At 33.7% G+C, this 20,656-nt stretch overlaps 3 protein-coding genes across 4 annotated transcripts in view; 2 read left to right on the top strand and 1 right to left on the bottom strand.

Annotated features, from left to right (window-relative positions):
• The window catches only part of LOC129953197 (glutamine--fructose-6-phosphate aminotransferase [isomerizing] 2), a 233,214-nt gene that overhangs the window by 11,618 nt on the left and 200,940 nt on the right, over positions 1 to 20,656 (top strand). The window lies entirely within an intron of this gene.
• LOC129953201 (lysophospholipid acyltransferase 5) lies at positions 1,482 to 5,196 on the bottom strand. The gene is made up of 4 exons (XM_056066126.1): positions 4,754 to 5,196; positions 3,587 to 4,321; positions 3,235 to 3,527; positions 1,482 to 3,112 (listed from the first exon to the last, which is right to left on the bottom strand). Exons 1-4 carry the CDS (start codon positions 4,857 to 4,859, stop codon positions 2,819 to 2,821), a joined length of 1,428 nt encoding a protein of 475 aa, XP_055922101.1. The 5' UTR covers positions 4,860 to 5,196; the 3' UTR covers positions 1,482 to 2,818.
• LOC129953194 (contactin) lies at positions 9,905 to 17,300 on the top strand. 2 transcript variants are annotated; one of them, XM_056066095.1, is made up of 7 exons: positions 9,905 to 10,126; positions 10,746 to 13,278; positions 13,347 to 13,507; positions 13,578 to 14,450; positions 14,515 to 14,817; positions 16,199 to 16,382; positions 16,554 to 17,300. In XM_056066095.1, the coding sequence occupies exons 2-7, from the start codon at positions 10,836 to 10,838 to the stop codon at positions 16,649 to 16,651; spliced, it is 4,062 nt and encodes a 1,353-aa protein (XP_055922070.1). In that variant the 5' UTR covers positions 9,905 to 10,126; positions 10,746 to 10,835; the 3' UTR covers positions 16,652 to 17,300. The 2 variants fall into 2 exon arrangements, with proteins under 2 accessions (XP_055922070.1, XP_055922071.1); XM_056066096.1 differs by lacking the exon at positions 9,905 to 10,126 and adding an exon at positions 10,263 to 10,398.

Here is a 20,656-nt window from a genome sequence, read left to right on the forward strand (position 1 = left end):
CGACTTTAGCAGTGTATATGGTGTTACTAGGGTTTAGTTCTTCATTCTTTTTCCTTCTTACATTAATCCGACATTCAGATCCAAACAAGTTTATTTCGGTTTCGTCGCTGTACAAAATACGGTTTTTATGTTTTTTTCCTTCAATACTCGAGCCACACCAGACGGAGAACAATGAAATTAATTAACATTAAAATCGTAAGTGTTACCTTTATCTCTTAGTTGAAAAATGTTTTGAGTATGCCATTTTCTTAGTTTCAAAGCTAAAAATTATCATTTTAGTTGATTTAATATTAAAAACGAAGAACCATTAATTATTTCATAGGCATTTTTGTCCACTGAAAATTGAGTTTCGTGAATAAAAATAGCGATGCTTTGATAAATACTTATGGGCATTTTCCTGTGACTTAGAACAATTTTGTGAGCAAATCCAAAAATAATTGTTCATTTAAAAAAAATTGTGGAAGATCATTACGATAGAATTTATTAAGTGAAGAAATTTATTGATTCACTCTTTTATTTTGGCCACTGCATATCTGTATATAAGTATATTTAAAATGCAAACATTTTAATTTAGTTTTAGATAATTTTATTTCTTTTTGATAAATTAAGTCTTACAATAGAGTTAATTTTACAAATATCTGCTATATTTTTATTCAGTAAGTCTAAACTTATCTGTAAGGCAATTCAAAATGGAAATTAAGTAAAACTGTATACAATATAATTTCCATTTTTTAGGCTGACTCTTTTGATAATATGTGCTGGTATGTTTAACTTGATCTAGTCTTAAGTCTCGTTTTTTTTATCAAACTTTTCTTCGATTTGTAACTAAAATCAGTTTGTTTGAAGCATATTTTTATCACGTATACAAATTTATTTTCAAGTTAGTTGTTCAATTCAACTTAAATATATGTATATTCCTTTTTCTTTATAGTTTCAAATAAAAAAAAAAAACGAATTAATAAATAAACTAAATTACATATTAATTTTATTGAATAATTCATAAAAAAAAACATATTTTGACAGAGTACCTGAGCATTCAATATTAATAACAATGTGCTTTAAAATATAACTTCATTCCTACAAACTGTGTATATAGCAACTAGAAATAATTCGAGGGACGGTACTGATCACGTTGATATCATTCTGATTATGTGGAGCATGCAAGATATAATTGAAATATTTATTTCAAAGCAAAGTCTGTGGAAATTATATAAACATAACATTGATACCATCAAGAAGATATTTCAGTATTATTTTATATGATACCTGTATCGTTTTAATGTACTCTATTTTCTTTACTTAGATTTTACTACTCCAACTTCTTCAAGTTTAAATATCTCAAGATCTCCCTCTCCTCAGGCTCAAAAAATTTCAAATTGATGCAAATAAATTATTAAATTAACCAGCCAAAACCATGAGATATTTTGAAGAACTCTCCAACTCACATGATGCAATCACCTCAAAGTCTTTTTTTGTTATAGTTGTCAAATTTAAAGTAACAAAATATTTGTTTCAAAAAAGTCAAATGTACTCGTAAGTCAAAAAGTAAACAGATTGCACTCAAGTCAAATTTTCCCGAATTAAGTGGAGTCTTTCCATCGCATTGAGGTATATTATGGATCAAATTATATACAAGAAGGTTCTTATGATCCGCTGAGGTGGAAATTGAACCAGGAAAACGATCTGAAGTCTGCAAAACAATAATATATTTAATGGAATGGCCAGCCCAGTCCCCAGATTTCAATCCCTGAGAACTTATGGAATGGCATGGACGAAGCGATAAACAGATCCGCTACCTCAAGTTTGGACTGCTACCCAACAAAATATTGACTAGTTTTATTAACATTGTGATAAGATTTCCGTTGTTCTTTTTGTTTTTAAAATGTGTTATTTATTTTATCCTGTTATAAATTGAACTGTCCTCATTCCTTTGTTATTCTTTTTTTACAAATGAAAATTATCTTTGTTTTTAATTATTCTTAAATAAAACTCCTTTTTTAAATAGAGGGAAATACGAACGTTTTTCAATACATGTGCTATTTATAACGTTATTAATTGTTTGAAGGCAGTCAAACGTCTGCATAATACAGGAGCAATTATTAAATGCTAAAATATATCTCTTAATGTCGCATAATTTCGTTGTGGTGATTCTATCTTTTTTTTCTCCTTATTAATTGCTGACGTGAACAAAATAAAAACTTAACTGGTTAACCAAGTCCTTTCATTTCTTAATTGATAAAATAAAATATATGTTATCAAGGACAGTTACATTGAATCATCGAATGCGAACAACCAATAGACACAAATGTGAGACATGCGAACATTCACTAACTCCACAGTAGTGCTATCTTTGCTTCCCAATACGCAAAATTAATCTTTTCAAGTAGCCAGTAAGCTGGAATGAAGTTAGAATTTTTTTGTGATCTTCTGACCCTGTAATCTTATTTTCTGTCATACCTTAAAATATTTTCGCACAGTTTTTAATAGGTCAGACTTTATAAAAAAAAAAACCATAATTAAATTTAAGCAATACGTTAAAAAGTCCTTTGTCAGTTTTAACTAAACTCCCTTTCATTTAATTTGCGTATTAATAAGTAAAATACTGCAGAGGGTCTTGGACCTTAACATTTTCTCTATGAGTTCATGTTTTATTATTATTTCTTATCTTTATTTAGGCATCGGATTTTTTAATAAATAAATAAGTTTCTATTACTGTTTTTGTATTTTATGATAAGATATTTAAATTATGTAATTATATTCGAAGCAATGTAATTTCTGTTTCAAGTAAACAAGGGGTCGATATTTTAACTGGGTTTATCTAGTTTGTCTTTTCTTTGGAGTCAATTGGTGTTTTATTGGACTTTCTAAGGAATTTATAAGACCATAATGACACCACAAATGAACCTAGCATTATGAAACCATAATAACCTATAGTTGAGTAAACATGCATGTAACGATCATAACTCAAGAAAATAAACGGTATCAAACACCAGCCCATAAACATAATATTATAAATCTTTAAAAATACAAACGAAACAACTTTGCAAGTTGTAGAATTTTCGAGGATGTCACCGTACTTTGGAATTACATCTTTAGCATAAATAGTTTCAACCTGTTAAAAAAAAGAAAAAAAAAATCATTAAAAGTAAGTAAAGTTAATGCGAAGAAAAATACAATTCTGATATTTTTGGAAAATTGGTTTCTAAAAAACAAATAAATAAAATAAAAACTTACATTCTTTTCAATCGTAATAATAGCGTACTCCATGAAAAATGCTAAATAGTAACCACTGTGGAATCCGTGCCACACGGCCAAGAATGCCAAAGCTGCCACATAACTTATCATGCGATTATTAAGAAATTTAAGTCTCTTGTAAATATACTGGGCCACCCAGCTGTTTGTATTCACGTTGAATGATTGGACATAGTGATTCATTTTGCTTCCTGTTTCCAATACGATAAGCTTGATGTTTGAGCATCCAGACCAATCGTTTTCTCCATCGGTAGTTTTGCCAGCATAAGTGAAGCCTTGACAAATAAGAAGCAATAAGGAGTTTTTTTTTATTTTGTCTATTTTTTTTACTAACCTGTGCACATAAGTGCTCCTTCGACAAGCAACCAGCATGAGATAAATTTGTATAGAGATATTTTACCCCAAATCCCTACATGAACTAGCTTCATAAGCATCGATTGACTACGGAATTCATCTGACATCAAGTAGCTATCAGGTATCATCATTGCCCCCACTTGTCGTATTGTCAAATACAACACACCTACAGCTGAACGCTTCAGACCAGCACTTACAGCACCACTATGTTCATGGAATTCACCCTGAATAAATCGCTGATACCGTCTGTAAGGAAATTGCGGCCCAATCAAAAACGACGCCGGGAAAAATGTGTACGCTGTAAGTTCAATTAGCGACGGTATGTGGGTAATGGCCGTTTCCTTTTGATCATTGGATAGCTGCTCACGAGGCTTCTGGCCATCAGATATATCAAATCCGAATCCAATTAATCGCAGCACAAGTACACAATGTGGCATTGTCCAAATAATGTCGTAATCATTGCTTTCAGTAAAGATATACCCTATTACCAGGTAACTCATATGGAATACGAAGTTAATAATCAACAATTGTTTAGGTGCATGATGTAGCAGCCGCACCAGCAAGTAGGTGATCCATATTGCAACAACACTGTGGTAAGAATCGAACCCGTAGTTGAATATGCATAGCAAGAAACCGCATGTTGCAAAGAAAATATGCTGCAGCAAAGGTTCGAATTTCCGGACAAACAATCGATGGAGAGCTGCTATCGGAAAGGCTGGAAAGATTTAATACAAAAATACAAAGGTAAGTTGTCCACTATACTATTATCATGTAGGTTCTAGATATTGAGTAAGATTAAATCTAAAAAAAATATTTTCAACATATACATATCAAGTCAATAGCAGCTTCTATCAATTTATATCGATTCGAAATTAATTAATTCTAAAATACAATTTGTGTTGCTGCTTCGACTGGCTTCTCATTTTTATGGCGTATAGTTATTGCTCTTAAAACAATTAACTTTTGTAGCAATTAAACTGCTGCTTCGCACTTAAAGACGATACCATGACGAAAACCTGAGATTGGTACTTGACCTGGCACTTTGCCCTTGCACGTTTCTCGATTATTTTTCTTTTATCTCACATATATGTAGAATCTTTGTTTTTTATTTTCAATCAACACTAAGAAAAACATGAAATATTATTACCTGCTAATATTGACAATAATAACCTTAGTGCAGGTTCTGAAGCTCCAGTTAATTCGGCCAGATTACTAACTAGCCCAGCATTTGGGGAAGCAGTTTCTTTTTGCATCTTGGGATAATATGATTCTAGCCAAAAATGTATTCCAATCGTAATCACAAAATAAAAACCAAAAAATTGTTACGTGGACGCAACTAAATTATGTTAATTTAATTCTAACATTAAAAAGTTTTCTATTACTAGATGCTCAAAAGTTTTATTTATTTGTAATTCAAATCACAATCTTATCTTCATTCATTGCAAAAATTTCTCATATCACAGATCTGGTTTTCTTTTTCTTTTTTGCTCTTGGACTCGGTTTAGGTTAGGTTATCTTTTTGTTCGAATAAATATAATATGTAAATATTTCTAGAAGCGTTCAACGCAAGCTAGACAATTGGATTGATTCATACATTTTCGCGTTGTTAATAATTCATAACCAAAAATTATCAATTGACAGATGCGAATCTTATACCCTGGTTACAAGACGAGATCGAGGAATCGAATTGAGATTTCGATCCAGGTATATGGTGGCACTGAATCAAGGAATCGAATTCAAATGGGATCGAAATGACATTTCGGTTTTATTTGTGTGCGTACTGTACTTTTAAATAAACTTACAATCTTAGAACAATGCTCTAAACACAAGGACGAGCGCCAAATTAAATTCAGCTTAGAACAAAAAATACTCCATTTAAATGGAGTCTTTTTGCTTAGAACAAACAAGAGAGAAAAAAATTATAGCACGCACACAAGCAAAACCTCACACACCAATAACTCGATTCCCCGATTCAGGTTTACAAACAAATTTTCGATTCGATTCACCTCTTTCAGTGGGATCGGATCGAGTAATCCTATTTCGATCCGATCCAGGTCTATACGGCGCTAAATCCTGATTCAATTCGGATTCAATTCTCCTTGTAAACGCGGTATTAGACTGACCCGACGCTTCGAATTGCGTAAAAGCAGCAGGTTACTAAATATGAGAAAGTGTGAGTAAAATTGGCTAGAGCCTTTCACATGAGAGCGAACAACGAATGAATGAATGGACGAACAAACGGGATTTATACATTTCAAAAAGTCAATTTCAAACAAAAATACATTTTAATTATAAAAAAAAACAATTCACACTTATGTTAGGAAAATAAAATTTGCATTTTGTTCTCTATAATAAGACAATTTTGTAAAAACAATTTGGTAGTCACGAATTGCAGTGTGTTTTCTACGAACTGTCAAACTCTATTCGCGTTCCACATACCATCCACACTGCAACGAATAAATTGTTCGCGCTTAAGCCTAGTACATACTTGTGAACCATCTCGTGAACCCATACAAATTTCAGTTTTTGGTTCACCCGTGAACTTGCTCGTGAAGCTGAGTGGAGAACAAAGTGGGGAGTTTTCGTTCACGGGCAATTCACGTGCAAAATGTACGGGAACTGTTGGTGAAGCTTTGACATTTGGTTTGTTCATGTTCACAACGTGTACTCACAAGTGTGTACCAGTGAGCAATGTCAGAAGTTCACTCATACATACTTCCTCGTGAAGTGAACGTTCGCCAGTGGAGAAAGTGAACTTTTGACATTGCTCACTGGTACACACTTGTGAGTACACGTTGTGAATATGAACAAACCAAATGTCAAAGCTTCACCAACAGTTCCCGTACATTTTTTCACGGGCAATTCACGTGCAAAATGTACGGGAACTGTTGGTGAAGCTTTGACATTTGGTTTGTTCATGTTCACAACGTGTACTTACAAGTGTGTACCAGTGAGCAATGTCAAAAGTTCACTTTCTCCACTGGCGAACGTTCACTTCACGAGGAAGTATGTACTAGGCTTTAACTTAACCTCAAAATTATACCACTCTTGTTTTGCTTGTTGAAAAGGGTAATTATAAATTGATAATTCGTCGCTGTCTGCGAATAGATATAAAGTTCATGTGAAAGGAAAGTCAAAATATGCGAACATCCACAGTTCGCAGTTCGTAGCTCATGTGCAAGATGCTTTATAGTTCTGAGACAGGAGAATGAGATATAAACACAATTCACTATTTATTTTCACTTAGCAATAAAATAAGCTTTGCATTTCTTTTCTTCCTTTTTAAAATGTGCGAAGGAGAAATTGAATCAAACAAAATTTATTTTCAGATATCTGACAGAAAAAGTAAGAACTTTGTATTAGTAATTTTGTTTATATTTCTGAGAACACGGAAATTTCTGATGGCTTAGTAAAATAAATTCTCGTTCTTTCTTTCTCGCAATCAAATATTTTTTTTGTAATTGCTAAACCACGACAACAAGGGGTTTTGACAGGCTTCTCACCGATTCTATAATATTTTACGATATCTGAAGTGTAAAGATCATGTGTCATAATGGACGAACTAAAAGTGAATGTACATGTATCTGCATCTGGATAATGCAGAAAAGTATAGGGAGGCAGATATATGTTATGTGAGAATACACCACTCATAGAGGAAATATATTATCTAAAGTCCCGACTTCATGGGTTTGTTCTGTCTGAAAGGATTTTGCCCTTTAGCATTAACATGTGTTAGTTGTCCCGTGCATTTCTTGTGGAAGAGTCCAGATTCTATGTAGTTGGTGTGGGCTTTTGGGCTCAGTATGCACAGTTAGGGGTTAAAAAAATCTGAGGTGAAGTCAGCCGTTCAAAAAAGAGATCCGCCGAATTAAAAAATTGAAAAATTATTCCAATATGGTGAGAAAAATGAATTATGCAACTTCTTTTTAGTGAAGACTGTGCCAAAAATAATATTTACAAATTCTATGATTTTTATTAAAAGTTTCGTTGAAAACAAAAACAAATCATGCAGAAAGTTTAAGAACTGGAGTTAAGCCCAGTTCTGACAGATTAACAGCGAGGTGAATATTTTGACAACTCTACGAAAATGTAAACAAAACAAAATTCATACCCAGTAACGCAAATGCAAATGAAGGTAAAACAATTTAAAAACAAAATATTAATTTATAAAAAGAAAAATATATAATGAATTTGCACTTAGATAAAGAAAAAACCAAAGAAAATGTTGCAACAGGAAAAGTGGAATCAACCTGTTTAAAATATTTAAAAATATTTATGTACCTAAATTCATTAATTCAAAGTTATCTTAACTAGGCACAGGACAGCTTCAAAGCTATCGACCGACATCCTACAAAAACTCTTGTAGTCTGCACCGTATTCCAATAGTAACTTCTAAAAATCCATTTACCCAAAACCTGTATTTAATTTTATCCTCTGGAATAGTTTGCTGTTGTAGTTCCTCCAGCTTCTTAACCAGCATTAATTTGTTTAAAAGGCCTAATTTTTATTTACTCAAAGCCATTTTTATTTATTTATTTGTTTGAAATTTAAATTTATAAAAAACAACAACTACCGACAAAAAGGTAAATTAACAAAAAAGTAAACAACAGATTAACCGTTGTGTCAAATGTGACATTTCAGGTTGCTCATGGCAAGACATAATAAGCCCAGTCAAAGAAAAAACAATGGATTGCGGATGAAATTGCGGAAGAGAAATTGGATTGGATTTTACTCTTGGGGAGCCTCATGATAAGAGTCCATTGTTTCGTTATTGTGGTCAAGCTATAGATGTTTTTGGCCACGTTCAAATAAGAAGCTTTCCTAAGTCTACTGTTACACTATAGATAAAAACAATAAAACACTAGAAAATCGACCGGTATCACGCGGGTAAAATTTTGGGGTGAATCTATTTGACATTTTTATACAAAATTCAGTGTTTCCTTTGAAATGTTGAAATTGTGAACTGCAAATCACCCTTAAGATTATGTTTGTAACTATTACTTGAACGTACCCTTGCATCTCTTTTATCTGAACACACTCTTTGTATTCTTACATTTAGATTTTGTTCATTCACTTTTTGGCGCTTCTCGCTTTTGGAATGTTCTAGATTTTTCTCTTCATTAATTTATATTCTAATAAAAGTATACAAAGTTAAAAGCGTTTCTTTTCATTGATTATTCCTTGGATTATCATTATAATCCTATCATGAAAAAATAATGAAGTCTCAGTCCCTTGGGTCTTGGATGCTGCCCGTTTGTTAGCCATGAAATACTTTAGATTTACAGCTTGGTGGATCAATTTCGATTAATACCGAAGCCTTAAATGAATTTTATGAAAATATTCCTGATGCAGCCCATGCTCATTTGTCGGCGTATGCCGATGGTGATGACTAGACTACTTCTTCCTTTAGCAACCTTTAAAACCACTATTGGATGCCTAGTAAACCATTGAGCGATGGGATTCAAATGAATCGAAGCTATTTGGCTTATAATAATTTAATACAGGACACACGCTGTTTGTTTAAAAAAATCTATCCAAAATAATAAACCTGATGTTTTTAGAATTTAATTTCATATATATGCTGTACTCCATTATTCTGAAGTGTGCAAAAAAAAAAAGTGGCACAATAACTTATCTGCAGGTAAATTAACAGAGGTATGGTGGTACTGTCCGTAGTTGAACTGATAGAGGTGAATAATCACGTACTGTATAGTGGAATCAGATCAAAAATTCCGATCCGATTCTGGTATACATTCAGCTAAATTGGATTCAATTCAGTTTCAACTCTTCTCGTATACGGGTTAATAGTCTTCAGTTATTCTACTCTATGGAGAACATGTGCCATTTCGACCAAACAAAAAATACACTATGACGTCATTCGGAAACATGTTCCTGCATGACGTCAGATTGGTTTTGAACTTTGTCATCAGGGAATGTTTGCAAAAACACCCTAGTAAAGATATACAACCTTGGTAGCCATATTGGTTTGTCACAAGCTAAATTGGAAATCGGACTCATAAACTCATTTAAGTATGCGTGTGATTTTTCCTATTATATGTATGAAATTTCCCCTTAAAACTCAGTTGGTAATTCTATGTGTTCGTTAAAACACCGCGTACATTTTTCTCGTCAAATCCATCCACATTACAAATACAACAATGAAAACAAATGAGTTTGGGAGGGTGATACGTTCTAAAGATTTATATCTTCATAGAGAGTGTTTTTGTAGAGTGTTTTTGTTATAAAGTTTTCTTCTCATCTTTATTCCATAAATTGTCTGTCAACCTGTTTTTCATCTGTCATTAGTGTCAAGCAAAGACACTCCATATGTATAGAGTGTCTTTGGTGTCAAGCTTCAGTTTTAACGTTTTCCGTTTTGGAATTTTTGTTTTGCTTTTTCATTGGTTTTTTTGTTTAATATTTTAATTTAATAAAAAAAGTGTACGGTGTGAAGCTTGATAAATAAATAAATAAATAATTTTAACTTCAAACCGCAGAGTTTCTATTCTACAAATGGAAGGTAAATAGATTCCTATAAAAAATATGTGAAAAAATCAAGAAAGACAAACAGACCAGCAAGAGAATCAACTTGATGTTTGTGGGCCACACCTTTAGGGTGGGTGTTTTCGGCGTTCAAAAGACAGTTTCGTGTAAAAGTAATTAAGAACATATTATCTTCCTCTTTCCAAAATATCCTTGTCTGGTGAATTAGAGTTCTTCCTTATTCCTTTAATTGCTTTTTTAAGAGGTCATTTAAGAATATTAAGAATTGGAGAATACAGAACTTGGAATGTGAGTAAATTTTCATATTCGAAATGAAAGTATCTGAATGATGCAAATTCACCAGAAATAGCTACCTCCTGATTAATAATTTAATTAGTAATACAAATAAGCTGTACCTATTTCTTTTGAATTGATTGTTATCATTCATCTGTTTGGGAAGCCTTTTTCCCAGAAAAACATGACTAACATTGCTGTCTCAAATTAATTACCTCAGAAATAGTCAATTAAACTCGGGTTTACTAATTGAATTAGATATGATAAAGTTTTTCAAACTTAACTAATCAAGAACTTATTCAAATTATGTAGTTAAAACATTTGTTTACATTTATTTTGTTTTGTGTGTCCTTTTTTTGCAGATATATCCTAATGTGCCTTTTTGATTACTAAAACTATTGAAAAATAGTAAAATTATTTACCTACAAATCAAAATTCTCGAATAACTAATAATGAAGTTGTTACTAATCGTATTACTTTTTGGTATTGTAACAAACGGCCAACTTTACCAAAACACCTATCAGAATAATGACTATCAACCACGTTACAATACTCAATTTGGAAATACGAATTCCTTAATGCAACAATCACAATTTAATAATCCCACACTATTACAATCGCAAAATGAATTACAAAAACAAACGTCGTCAATAGGCGTATCAAACAATCAAAATTCTAATCAAAATTCAAATCCTAATCAGAATTTCAACGACGGAACGAATTTCGATTCGTTTACGAGGCCAAATTATGCCAGCAATTCCATTGATCCGTCGACGGATGAAAGTAGTTTTTGTCCAGAGCATTGGATTTCTCATCGACAGACTTGCTATCGATTTATTAAATCGCCCAAACGTAATTGGAATGACGCGCGAAAGATTTGCAAAGCTTACAATGCCGATTTGGTAAACATAGACAACATGGAAAAGCATTCGTTTATTCTGAAGGAACTTATACTTCAAAACCAGAAGCAAAATCGCTTTTGGATATCAGCACGTCAGCTGGGTCCCAATAGTTGGACCAATGATGATAATTCCAAGTTCATCGGCCAAGAGGATTCGTTCTCCTACGAAGACCATCCCATCGAAAATGAAGATTTGCATGACAATCGGTTTTTGGTGACGCAGAACAAAAATCGCTACGGCACACAGCAGAATTTTAATTACAATGCCCTAAGCGGTAGTGGTACTAATCGAAATCGGAACGTCCTAATCAATGGACAGCCATATTCCAACGAGTACGGTGTGAAGGATCGGTTGGTTTATGGGTTTTCTAGATCAAATGACAAATGGATGTTTATGCCGTCGTATGACTTTGAAGTTAATCTTTTTATCTGCGAATCCCGTGAATTGTTTGATCCTGAAAATTTCAACTTAAAAAACGATGATCGCCGCCCATTCGACTACGGATTAGATGTAAAGGATTTAGATAAAATACCTCGTGGGCCGTATTTTGTTAGGCAACCGAATGATACAACTTTCGACACGAGCAAGACACGAATAATCAACGATGTTACACTGAGTTGTTTGGCAGGAGGCTACCCAACGCCGGTTTATCGGTGGTATAAAGAAGAATATGTCAATGATACGTTGAAATTCTTCCTCATTGAACCACTGAAAAATGATCGGTACACATTGAGTGGGGGTAATCTAATAATTTATGCTCCGAAACAAGCCATAGATCAAGGACTGTATCATTGTCTAGCTGAGAACCGCTTTGGGCGAATTCGATCGGAAAGTGCTCAACTTAACTTTGGCTTTATTATGGAATTCAATTTGAAGAGGTCTGCGGAAACCGGAGAAATGAACTGGGGAAAATCAGTTTTCTGCGATCCACCACAACATTATCCTGATGTGAAGTACTATTGGTCGAGGGATTACTTTCCCAATTTCGTAGAAGAAGATCAGAGGGTTTTTGTGTCGCGAGATGGTGCTCTGTATTTTTCGTCAATTGAATCCGTTGACCGAGCAAATTATTCATGCACCGTCCAAAGCTTTGTCAGTGATACCGGGCGAAATGGGCCATTTTTCCCCCTTCGAGTCCACCCGAATAGTAACTATCAGGCTCTTATATTTGCTAATTCATTTCCGAAAGTATTTCCCGAAGCTCCAATTGCCGGCGAAGATATACGTTTGGAATGCGTGGCATTTGGATATCCAATTCCAACCTACAATATAACACGTAAGGGTATGCCTCTGCAGAGAAACGCCTACCAAACGAACTACAATAGGGTGTTGATTATACAAAATGCCACAGTTAATGATAACGGCGAATACGTGTGCACTATTTCAAATCCTCGCAAAACTATAGAGAAGTCTATATTCATTAATATACAAATGAAGCCAGAATTCACAATTCCGCTAAAGGACAAGATCAAGGATTATAACAGTGAGGTGACGTTTATTTGTGAATCTTCAGCCATTCCTGATGTTAACTATACCTGGTATAAAAATGCTGAACTGTTGGACTATGAACGTTTAGACAAGGATCGTTATACTATTCAAGACAATGTTATGACCATTAAATATTTGGATCCGGAAAAGGACGATGGAATGTATCAGTGTGGTGCTACGAACCAACTTAAGACGGCGTATTCTTCTGCGCAGTTACGAGTGTTGTCCATGAAGCCCTCTTTTAAAAAACGTCCTCTAGAGTCGGAGATATATGCGATCTACAATGGCAATACGACGATAGTTTGTGATCCAGAAGCTGCACCCAGACCAAAATTTCAATGGAAAAAAGATGGCAATGTAATTGGCACTGGGGGACATAGGAGAATCCTGCCTTCGGGTACTTTGATTATATCTCCAACTTCTCGAGACGATGAAGGAATTTATACGTGTGTAGCTACTAATACAGGTGGAACTGATGAATCTCGTGCGAGGCTTATTGTATTGCGTGAGTAGTTAAATTAGTTTCTTAACCAGATTTTTTTTCAAGAAATTGTTTTCCTTTGAATTTAACAGAGGAACTACGATTTACTCAAACACCTCCACCACGGATAACATCACAAATCCACGAGCTTATCTATCTTCAATGTGAAGTAAGCTATGATGAAGTGTTGGACGTGGCTTTCATATGGCGACACAATGGTGAAATTATTCGAAGTGACCAAAACGAAAGAATTGTAAGAGCAAATAAGAAAAATTTAATAATCTAAGTTAATTTTCCTCATTTTCGTTTTTATTTTTTCTAAGCGCGTTGATCGAAATCGCCTAACTGTTCACAATATAACTTTACTCGATGCCGGTGACTATGAATGTGTAGTGAAGTCGGCTGTTAATAAGATCAGTTCAAAAACAACCGTTGTTGTAGAAGGACCACCTGGTGCTCCTGGTGGAGTGACTGTGATTGAGGTGGGAAAAACTAAAGCTCTGATTGAATGGGTTAATGGAGCATCGAATGGACGAGAAATTCTTTATTATAATATACTGGGTCGAACAAATTGGAATCGAACTTGGGTCAATGTTTCCACACACGTTCAGGCACGTGAAATTGAACGTTATACTAGTCGCCAACAAGCCGAAGTGCATAGTTTGACACCATGGTCGTCCTATGAATTCAGTGTCGCAGCTGTAAATGTTCTGGGAATTGGTACCCCATCAGCTCCATCACCGATTTATAGTACTATCGAGGACAAGCCATATATTGCTCCACGTAAAGTTGGTGGAGGAGGTGGAAAAATTGGTGATTTGACTATTACTTGGGAACCACTATTGCCTCAGGAGCAAAATAGCCATGGCATTCATTATAAAGTTTCTTGGCGCTTGCATGGCACTTTAGAATGGGCAACACAGATATTGAAAAATCAAGGCAATGTTGGCATCGCAGTAGTTAATATACCGTTGGATAAATATTACACCCAATACGACGTGAAGGTGCAAGCTATTAATAATGTCGATGTTGGGCCAGAAAGCGAAGTTGTTACGATTTATTCGGCCGAAGATATGCCACAAGTTGCTCCACAACAGCCCGTTGCTATTGGTTTCAATTCGACTGCATTGAATGTGACCTGGGAGCCAATTGAAATGACCAGAGAAAAAATTCGTGGCAAGCTCATTGGACACAGAGTAAAAATTCTATATTTTCTTTGAATAATATTTCAATGAATATTTCTAACCCTTTTTTTTTAAGCTTAAATATTGGAAAACGGAATTGGCTGAGGAAGATTCGGTTTATTATTTATCGCGAACTACTCGCAATTGGGCTTTAATTGTCGGTCTTGAACCGGATACGTATTATTTTGTTAAAGTAATGGCATACAATGCTGCAGGTGAAGGACCGGAAAGTGAAAGATATATTGAAAGAACATATCGCAAAGCCCCTCAGAAGCCTCCATCATCGGTTCATGTCAAGGGCATTAATCCCTCAACTGTTCGTGTTGTTTGGCGATATGTTTCACCATCACAGGAAGAAGAACCCATTGAAGGATTTAAGGTAAAATTTGTTTTACTCCTTTTCCTTACTTTTAGCCTACCTTTGTATACAAAACCAAATGTACGTACATGTATAACGCAATAGGCTTAAAGGATTTCGTAACTGACATTGAATTGTAATTTTGTGAAGGTTTTTAACAGCCACATTTCAAATCAAAACCAACCTAATAGTTAAGTAAGGTTTATGAGTTATCACCTTTAAAAATTAAAAAAAAAGAATATTATTATTTTTGTTTTTTGTTTTAACTGAATAGATTTCTAGCAGAAACAGATATCTCACGATCTGACAGTTTTTATAAATAAAAAAAACTGAAACGAAATATATTTCGGCCCGAATATTTTTCGAATTTTTTATATGTGGTTTGTAGAAATAACCGATTGATAGTTTTTGTTAAAATTAGATTACCGGGGTGATATTTTTTTCGATTGATTCAAAACTTTTTTATAAAATTTGGACAATTTTAAATTGAATGTCTGTTGTCTAATTTTATATATTAGATTTTCATTAAAGATTTCGTAAGTGGGTAGGTAGATAGCAAAGTTGCAACGATTATATACCCATGCAAATATCAAAATGCTTAAGTTATGCGCCACAAACTTGTATGCAAAATTGTATGTTTTTAAGCAATTCACTGATCCGCCAGGCGATAAAATTAAGTTTTCTTATGTCGCAGAAACTAAACAATAAATTTCCATAGGCTATTTTTGTTTTGAATTATAATCTTAGCTTATAGCCAGATATTTTTTTTCGTTGATGCAATTAAAATTTTGTTTTGAGTAAAAAGATTAAAGTCAAACAATTTTTAAATGTATATTATCTATAATAATTTTAAGAGTGCAATAAAGTGGGTATAATTTTGTCGTCATTCCTTTCTTGGTTTAAGACGCACGATTCATTTTTGGCATAACTTGAATTTTACTAATTTTTTTTATTTCAAAAGAAGATTGAGTTAATTGAAATAATAACCGTGTTTTTTTTAATTTAAAAATATTTTACTTTTATCCACTGTTTTGGTATTTTGTGTTGCTTACATTTTTTTTATTATGTACACAAAATGGTTGTCTTCATATAAGAACATAAGTAACCTAAAATACCAAAACAAATCAAAATTGACTTTTTTCTTTATGTGAAATCATTTGTATGATAATTTATATTATTATATGAATATTCCTTGCAACATCTGTTTCTTGTTCATTCAGATTCTCACAAAAGACTTTCTCTATTTTCTCCTATTTCAAATTCTTAGCGATCGTAAGTCTAACGTCTGAAAATAATTTCTCTATTACACAAATATCAAGATGCTGCCCTATTCGAATTCCTTTATGAGAATTCTATGGTTTATATATACAAAGATTCTACTATTTCCTCAATTTTATTACAGGTTCGTGTCTGGGAATCCGACCAGGATATGATAACTGCAAATGACACGGTCATACCAGTTGGAGAAAAACTAGAAGCGTATATAACGAATCTTACACCAGGTCAGAGCTATAAAATGAGAGTATTGGCATACAGCAATGGCGGTGATGGACGCATGTCCAGCCCAACACTTCGTTTTCAAATGGGTAAGACAACCGGAGAAGACAAAGGGTTTATTTAAACCTACTCACAACATTATAACAGTTATAAAAGAAATTGTGAAAAACAATAGCAATATGTATCATCTCATTTAGCATGATTTTTTTTATATATGAAAGAAAAATAATTTTTCTATTATTTAAAATGTTTATTTTTAGGCAACACGAATGCACGAAACTCATCTCAAAATAGAAAAACAAATTACGCTCTTATTGTTGGATTTCTAATTATCTATATTTTTGCATTCCATTGTTAGTATCTTTTTTCTTGTTTATTTTTTTTTATTCATGTGTCGTTAAAACAAAAAGTAAATTTATCGTAAAACGTAATAACGCACATTTACTACATTTATGAACGTTTATACTTAAAAGAGGTCACTCATTAAAAACATACATATATCTGCAGCTCATTTTGGATTTTATAACTGTGTCAAAAAAATTAATAGTTGCTCACTTTTTTAGTTGTTTTTTGCGAATAAACTTATGTCCTGTATTTGTATAAAGTCATAACATTATTCCCCTCATTTTGATCTATAAACATTGCATTAACTTAAGAAGTATGTGTAAATAAAGTAATTTTCATAATGTGCTGAAGCTATTAAACGTTGTCAGATATAAAATAAAGAAGTGTCCTTTAAAAAAAAAAATAGAAAGAATATCTCGAAATATAAATTAGTTCAAAACCTTATCAGGATAAAATTCGTCCATATTTTTAAAAGCATTGTACAAAAATTGTAATTTATATTGCAATGATATAACGACAACAAAAACGATTGTAGTTTTAAGATTGAATAAAAAATTTTATATATTTTTTCATCAATCATAATCTTATATTTTTTACATAATACTTGTATTTTATTATTTTTTAATAGAAATAAATAAAACAAACAAATATTTCAAATGAAACTTCGTTGCGATATTAATTCATATTGAAGAATCCCTAAACTAGAATCTACACATCGTCGGCCTGGTTATTAATATCTGTAAAACCGTCCTCGGTTCATAGATTCTAATAACTCTTACAAGACTCATCAGAGTCTAACAAGCATTATAATAGTTTGACAAGTAAGTGTATAATATTCCTGCTTCATCCTATCAGTTCGGTCCCGTTCGGACACAGCCCTACTGAACCGAAGGAGCTCTGCTCCGCCTTGTACCATGACGCCCTCATTGAACAGGAGTCGCCTATCCATAGTCCCTTAACTGACGTGGTAGATTAGCGGAACTGCCAATCTATCCTCTACCAGAAGGGGAATGCCTCTGGTGGAATAAAGCCGCTCAAGCGTGCACTCTCAAAATACTCGTCGTTCGGATAGAACGCCCCGAAAATAAATTGTTGGTTAATGAGGACAAAACAAAGTACATGTACATGCCAATGTTCTGGCCCGGAAAGTCTTCGAATCCACACCCACAGGACAGCGCAGTAAAGGAAGACAGCGGATCAGGTGGCGCGCACAAGTGGTAGGTGACCTCACCCAACTTGGAGCGCGAAACTGGAAACATCTAGCTAGGGACCGAGCTAGATGGAGAAGCTATTTCACGCAGGACTGTAGCGCCACCTTAAGTAAGTTGTGGCAGTTATCAGACAAATACGATGTTTAGGATAAAATTAAGGACGACAGAAAAATCCTCAAATGAACCGCTTTCATCTTGACCATAGCTTTTTTCTATGTTCATTTACTCTCTCTCTTTCTTTCTCTTTCTCGTCGTCTACGTCTTAGGAGTCGTCGTTGCTGTGCTCGTCGTTGGTGTCGTCGACTCGCTCCATCGATCGTTACCGTTTTCACTATCACCAGCTCCATCCTTGTCATTTCCACCATCATTGTTGAGATTGTCATTATCTGTTGTGACAACAAAAAAAGGAGGTACACTACCATTAAGGCTTATTAAGTATAAAAAGAGGACAATATCTATTTTCTATGTTGATAAACCTTCATTTAGCACAAAATGGGGTTCACAAAATATACTTAAAAAAGCGGAAAGACTCATGCAGGATGAAATCAGGACGATGAAAAATCGTTGAGGATGATATTAGGTTTATTTTTCTGTATGTAGGAGCCAATGAGGAGAAAAGATCCTTTTAAGGGTGAAAGTAGCGCCAAAATTTCGACTCGGGATATTGATATAAGATTTTATTTAAATTTTCTAATAAGGGTTAAATGGTATTAAAATTAAGTATTATTATTTTGCGGTTTCAAAAGTATAGGGCTAGAATTTGACATCTGTCAAACTAAGTTGTTAAACCAGTTCTTTTTTTTAGGTGAAAGTTTGACATTTACGAAAATATAACAAGTTTTAAGAAGACTGGCCCAGCATGGGGACTTTTTTTGTTGGGCTACGCGAAGGACCGTATTTATTCAGATAAACTTTTTACTCTCGAGCACTTCAAAACCAACATTCGTCAAGTTATTGTTGAGATACCACCTAATATGTGTCAAAAAGTGGTCTAAAATTACTTCAAAATAATCGATGCTTGCAACAATTCGCGTGGTGGTCATTTAAATGATTTAGTGTTTCACACATAGTGTCAACATTCAAACTTAATAATACAAAATAAATATAAATATTTAACGTTTACTTTTGAAACCGTTAAATGGATATTCCTGTAGTTTAACATAGAGTATCCGTATGGGGCCATTAAGTTAGTAGTAAGTTATGGATAATTAGGCTAATTCAATGAGTTTTCGATAAATAGTTTTAAGAATCTTATATATAAAAATGAATCAAAAAATGTGTTGGTTACCGCATAACTCAACAACGCCTGGACCAATTTGACCTATATTCTTTTTTTTTAACTTTTTGGTTTAAATTCAAGGATGGTTTTTACGGTGAGACAAATTCCAATAATTATCAAAAAAAAACATAAAAACAGCCCCTTTCTTTTACCCATACACATTTTTTTAACTAAAACGTAGTCGGCTTTAAGAATTTTTACACAAAAACGAAACTAATGGATTATGGCAAATGGTAAAGTGAAATTGATACCATTGGATCCACCACCAGAGCCATTGTACTCAATGTTTTCAGGAATAGGAACAGATTCCATACACTTTTTGGCACATATCCAACAATATAACAATTGCTTTCAAATGACTTCATGTGGGGAAACAAATGTAGTTTCAATTGAGGACATGTGCTTGATGATGTCAAACAAACTATTAATTCAATTAGGCCTGACCGCGCCCAATCGTTTAAAGTATGATGCTTTTAAGGAAGAGTTGCATGGAGAAAAATTGTATGATCTCAACATTTTGAAAGAATTAATTCAAACAAATCTTCCACTGTTGAATGAACAACAGAAGTATGTATTTGATACTCTTATGAAAGTAACAAATGATGAAATTGGAGGGGTTTACTTCTTAGAAGCACCTGGTGGTATAGGAAAAACTTTTTTGATTTCATTAATATTAGCAACAATTCGCTCACAACATAAAATTTCGCTTGCACTCGCCTTGTCGGGAATCGCAGAAACTTTGCTTGAAGGTGGTCTAACAGCCCATTCAGTTCTAAAATTGCCATTAAATATACAAAGCAAGGAAACTCCAACCTGGAATATTTCGAAGAATTCTGCAATGGCAAAGGTTTTGAAGAAATGTAAATTGATTGTTTGGGATAAATGTACGATGGCAAATACAAAATCTTTGGAGGCTTAAGATAGCACCTTAAAAGATCTACGAAGCAATAATAACAGAATTGGTGCTGCAATGATTTTATTAGCAGGAGATTTTCGTCAAACATTGCCAGTGTTTTCACGATCAACGCCAGATGATGAGATCAATGCATGGCTGCAAAAACATAGATGTAAATGAATTAAGTTTAAAAATTCAAGAACACATTACAGGAATCAAGGATATCAGTTGATTCGACTACTTACCCAGATGATGTAGTCAACTATCCACCGTAATTTTTAAACTCGCTGGATTTGCCAGGATTGGCACTTCACAATCTTCAATAAAAGGTTGGATCAATGGTTATAATGTTGCGAAATATCAGCCAACCACGTATTTGCAATGGTACATGGTTGGCGATACAAAAATTACTGAACAACTTGATAGAAGCAACTATACTCAAAGAAAAGTATAAAGGAGAAGATGTTCTCATACCGCACATCCCAATGATTCCGATTGATGTGCCATTTGAGTTTAAACGACTACAGTTCAGTGCGGCTTGCTTTTGCTATGAACATAAATAAGTCCCATGTGCAATCATTAAGTGTTTGTAGTAATAATTTGGAAAACACATGTTTCTCACATGGTCAATTG

This window comes from Eupeodes corollae, chromosome X, assembly GCF_945859685.1.
Source record: "Eupeodes corollae chromosome X, idEupCoro1.1, whole genome shotgun sequence".
NCBI lineage: Eukaryota > Metazoa > Arthropoda > Insecta > Diptera > Syrphidae > Eupeodes > Eupeodes corollae.